Genomic DNA, 4733 nt, shown 5'->3' with positions numbered 1-4733 from the left:
GCCAATATTCATAACTTCAACTACAAAATGATACAGACATACAGACAGCATAATCATAACCAGTAACCCGTAACCTGGTCTTAGACACCTTATATGACCCCCTTTACATAAGATCCGGTGCCACTACAGGACCTTGGTTGCAAACCATGTTCTATATGGTCCCAGTTTATATCAATAACGTCACAGCGGCTGTGCCTGTTCTTCCCCAACAGTAGAATAATGTGACCAAAACGGAACCCTTCTGGCCTACTGTAATAGCCACCTCTCCCCTTACACATACACTTCCTTTGTCAATTGGGATTGATGATTGTGGGCCCTTAGTATCAGTGTGTGTGGAATTTAGGATGAGAACAATACTAGGATCAGCAAGAAATCACTTCGTATCAGGTAAGTCCTGGAGACTTAATTGAGCAAAACACTTAAGTGCATGCACCCATCCCTTTGAAATTAATAGAATAGTTTTTCAAAGATTTGTGCATGAGGTTTGCGCTGAAACCTTCAAAGAAAAGCCACTGTAGTGTATGTTCTTCTAGACTAATACATGGTAAATCAGCTGAGCAGTAACAGGATAGCTGGTGGCAGTGTGGTGAATCTGCTGCTGCTCTTCTGACTGGCAACTGATATAGGACAGGCAGGAGGGGAAGGCACCATGGCAGCTAGGAGAATGACTAGAGGCCTGGAAGAACAAAGATGGAGGTGGCTGCTCAGGGTAACTGAGTTGGAGTTTCCAGAGCTGCCTATGTGGGGTTGGGCCTGTCTCAGTTTAAGAGTAACGAGAGTCTTGTATATCATGTGAATAAACCAATTAGACCAGACATAACTCTATGACATCAGCTTCTCTCAACAGAAGAAACTGATCTATTGCAAGGCCCCCAGATCAACCCATGGTTGGACTTGGGGCAAGAATATTTATCTGATGGATGAGAAACCTTCTTGCAACATATCCCTTTTAAACTTAATTATGTCACTGGTGAATCTTATTTTAGCAAAAATAAATAGTGCACTTTTGTTGTATTTTTGTCCAGATCAGTAGTTTGGCTAAGACCCATACCAGTACCTCTAACTTAAAGCTATTTGATGTGGGAGTCTGTCCTCCTTTGTGAAAATCTTCACAGCAATTAGTAGTCCTAGGAATGAGCCTTGCAAGCCATAAATTATTTTTTGGATTATTAAAGAAGTGAATTTCCAAAGACTGCAAACGAATCCCATCTGGGTGCCTGTTCTTACCTACACAACTTTTTCAGTTTTAACAGGACACAGTCAATTAAAATTATGCCCCAAATTTTGCTATTGAGCAAGAAAACTTTTACAAAACCTGAGCCAAATTATGTTTAAAGATTTTTTTTTTTTAACATTCCAATGGTAACAGTTGTTTTTTTGCAAAATACTTTCGGTTTTCTGTATTGTAATACAAACATTTCAATATTAATAACCTCAAAATAAAATGGGCCATAAACAAAAGTGAAAATTACTTCATTGGGCTAGATTGTACTTTAGCATTTTGTGCTGAGCAAGGGGTCTGAGTAGCTAGATGGCCTCAGGAAGAGCCATTGTTTCCTAGGGATAATCATCTGCTATTGGCCTTCACCAGAAGCAGATTCTTTTCTTCAGATGATCTCTACGTATGCTGTGCTACCCTGGCATGTTGAGAGACTAACCAAACCTCCGCCTCCAGTTTTGTACTTTCAGTTTTAATAATATAGAGTATTATGAAAATAGGTGAAGGAATGAGCGTGGCTTTTAAGCTGACATTGTCTCTTTAGTTCTAAATAAGCTTTTAGATCTTTGAGAGTGTTTGACTAATTAAGATGAGCCTTGCCTATATGAATAAATATCAGAGGGGCTGCCTGACCGTGCTGAGTGGAATTTATTTACTATTATTACTGGTTTGCTAGTTTCTAGACATTGGTGACGTAGATCTAAATGTTATGCAGAGCAAAAGTTCAGAGCCAGCTATCTAACTGCTGAAAGGAGTGCACCTCGGTGTTTTAAAAAAAGATTACAATTAATATAGGTAAACCTGTAGAAGCATGTTATCTTCCTAAGCAAAAATGTATTCTGTGATTAAGGTGACAAGTATGCAAAACTGCTGTTCAGATATTGGAGAAAAAGTTGGATCTGAGTCACCACAGCTTGTCTTGTCTTTGGCTAAATAACATTTTTAGAAAGAGATAAACTCCAATTATGTAGGGGTGAATGTCAAATAATGAAGATGCGGGAAATAATCTAATGTCTGGGGTTACATTAGTTACACTTTAAACTCTTATTTTTTCAGCCCAAACAGAGAACATCAATAGTATCTTCTCTGGAATTTCACCGACTAAATCACAGCCATGATTATTTTGAAATCAACTCATCCATTGGATATGCAAGCTTTACTTCCAGTCCTTCAATCAGTCCAGCTAATTTTTCCATTGGATCAATTGAAGAGAATGAACTTTCAGGTAAGAAAACACATAATTTCTTATGAAGCTAGGGAAAGGAGAGGCATTGAATACTAAATCAGTTGAGCAAGATTTCAGTTTTGTACTTGGAAAAGTTTTCATGAGAAAAGAGAATATAGCTTGGTAATGTTCCATATAATTTAAGAGAGTACAAATTGGCAATATTTGTACTGATTTTTTTCCCCCAACAAAAGAGTGATGCAGCATCTAGGTTTGACTAGGGCGGGATGGGGTGCGGGGGGGAGGAGTTTGACTGTGAAAGGGCAAACCTGTGTCTGACAATTTTCATGCAGCTCTACAAGTGATCTCACAAAACCCTACCATTATGATTAAAATATATTACCTTTTCCTAGATTTTGTTTTTAACAAGCCTAGATTCTTTTTACATAATTGCAGGAAGCATTGGTATTATAGGTGTGGAAGATACATGTAAGGTTTACAATTTCTGTTTGCATCGGAATACTCTGGTTCCAGAATATGAACTTTAGGTTAAGGGAAAATAAATTGAATTAGAAATGATAAATTTGCCTCAATAAAGATGGTGAAGGGAAGGCAAATTTCTTGTTTCTACTATTGCAATAGAGTAATACTTTATTCTGTTTTAAATATACTGTAGAGAGGTTTGTTATATATAATGTTATTTCATAAACAAAATCTTTATTTAAAAGGGATTTAGGTTGGTTAAATGTGAGATCGCCCTTCCTCCCAATGCAAAACCTAAGAAGCAGAGAAATGCCAAGTTATGGGATCCTTCTTAACTGTACACCAATGCCCGCAGAGCACATTTACACTGATAGTGACAGACTCTGTGTTATCACAAGGAACTTCCTTCTGCTTCTAACTGATAAGGAATCACACTACAGGCAGCACATTAATCTCCCTTGCAAGACCCTAACTATGACTTCATGCTTACCGCACATATACATATCAATTCTAAATATTTTCTTATGTTCCTACAGCTGTGATTAAGGTTTCACATTATACTGTGAAGACATTTTGAATAGGGGAATGTTGTTAATATAATGGAAAGGATATAACAAACAATCATTAATAACTTTTTAAATCACAACCTAATTCATTCAAATGTACATTTAATGATAGCGGACAATGAGTTGTTGTAATATGAAAAGTTTGAAAGATAGGAACCCAGACACTTTTTAGTGAATGGAGGTTAAAAAAAAAAAGTCTGATACAGGACATTTAAAGGTCCCATTTTTAAATCAGTTTCAACTAACTCATAAACTAAATAACGATTCCACTGAAAATCCCTAGGGAACTGAATCTTTGCTCACAGATTGTACTATAAATTACACAATGTTTTCATACAAAACAAAGGGGTTGAATCCTTGCTTTAAGTTAAAAGTTGAACTCATTTTTAATATGTACAGCTGCTACCCTATCTCAAAAGTGTACTTAACATGCAATTATTTTTGTCTTGCACCTATTCTGTGCACATTATATCAAAGTACCTGATACTGACAGGTTAGTTTAACAATATAACTGAAACAGTGTACTGTGTTTTAGGTTAAAAAAAAAAAAACTACCATCATCACTCTGCTTGAGCTAGGAGTATAATTTTAAATAATTTCGTACACAAATTCTTACATCAGGAACACTTTCAGTTAAACTAAAAATTGTTTTACCTTGTACTGACCAAAAAGAGAACAATACTTGGAAATGTAAATGTATTGAGAAAATCTTTCTGCTAAATGATCTACTTTCCCTATTAATTGGAAGTGCTTATTGTAAAGTCTTACTGTAGTGGAGTATTATATAACTCATTTTTATAATCTTCTTTTGTTTTAGACACATATCTGCCTCTGCTGATATACATAATTTAAAATCTGTTGTGGTTTAAACTGTCTTTCACTTTACTAACTTTTCTAGCATATCTTAAAATTACATTTTGGTTTAGTTAAGTATATTGGAATGTGGGAATATAACTAATATATAACAAACTATCAATATTAAATAATAAAAATATACTGACTTCTAAAGGAAAAATGGCATGAGTCAAACAACTCCAAAATTTAAAAGCACAACAGTATTTGGAGCACTATTAGTTTTGAAGTTGCACATCACCCTATCACTCTGAAGTATCATAACTACTGTAACTGAAGGTCCATCATACTACAGGATGCAATATTGATACTGTCATAAACAGATAGTAGGAGTTAATAGAACAGAAGTACTTTATATCTCTTTTAACTGTAAAGGGTTAACAAGTTCAGTAAGCCTGGCTGTCACTTGACCAGAGGACCAATCAGGGGACAGGATACTTTCAAATCT

At 35.6% G+C, this 4733-nt stretch overlaps 1 protein-coding gene across 1 annotated transcript in view; it reads left to right on the top strand.

Annotated features, from left to right (window-relative positions):
• Window positions 1-4733, top strand: part of ANKS1B (ankyrin repeat and sterile alpha motif domain containing 1B) — a 786862-nt gene that overhangs the window by 345020 nt on the left and 437109 nt on the right. Inside the window, exon 12 of the mRNA XM_032788573.2 lies at window positions 2276-2444. Coding sequence (XP_032644464.1) covers window positions 2276-2444 — 169 coding nt within the window. The remainder of the gene's footprint in view (window positions 1-2275; window positions 2445-4733) is intronic.

This window comes from Chelonoidis abingdonii, chromosome 1, assembly GCF_003597395.2.
Source record: "Chelonoidis abingdonii isolate Lonesome George chromosome 1, CheloAbing_2.0, whole genome shotgun sequence".
In the NCBI taxonomy this organism is placed as follows: domain Eukaryota; kingdom Metazoa; phylum Chordata; order Testudines; family Testudinidae; genus Chelonoidis; species Chelonoidis abingdonii.
The sequence above is the reverse complement of the archived record's forward strand: the minus strand, read 5'-3'. Positions and strand labels throughout refer to the sequence as shown.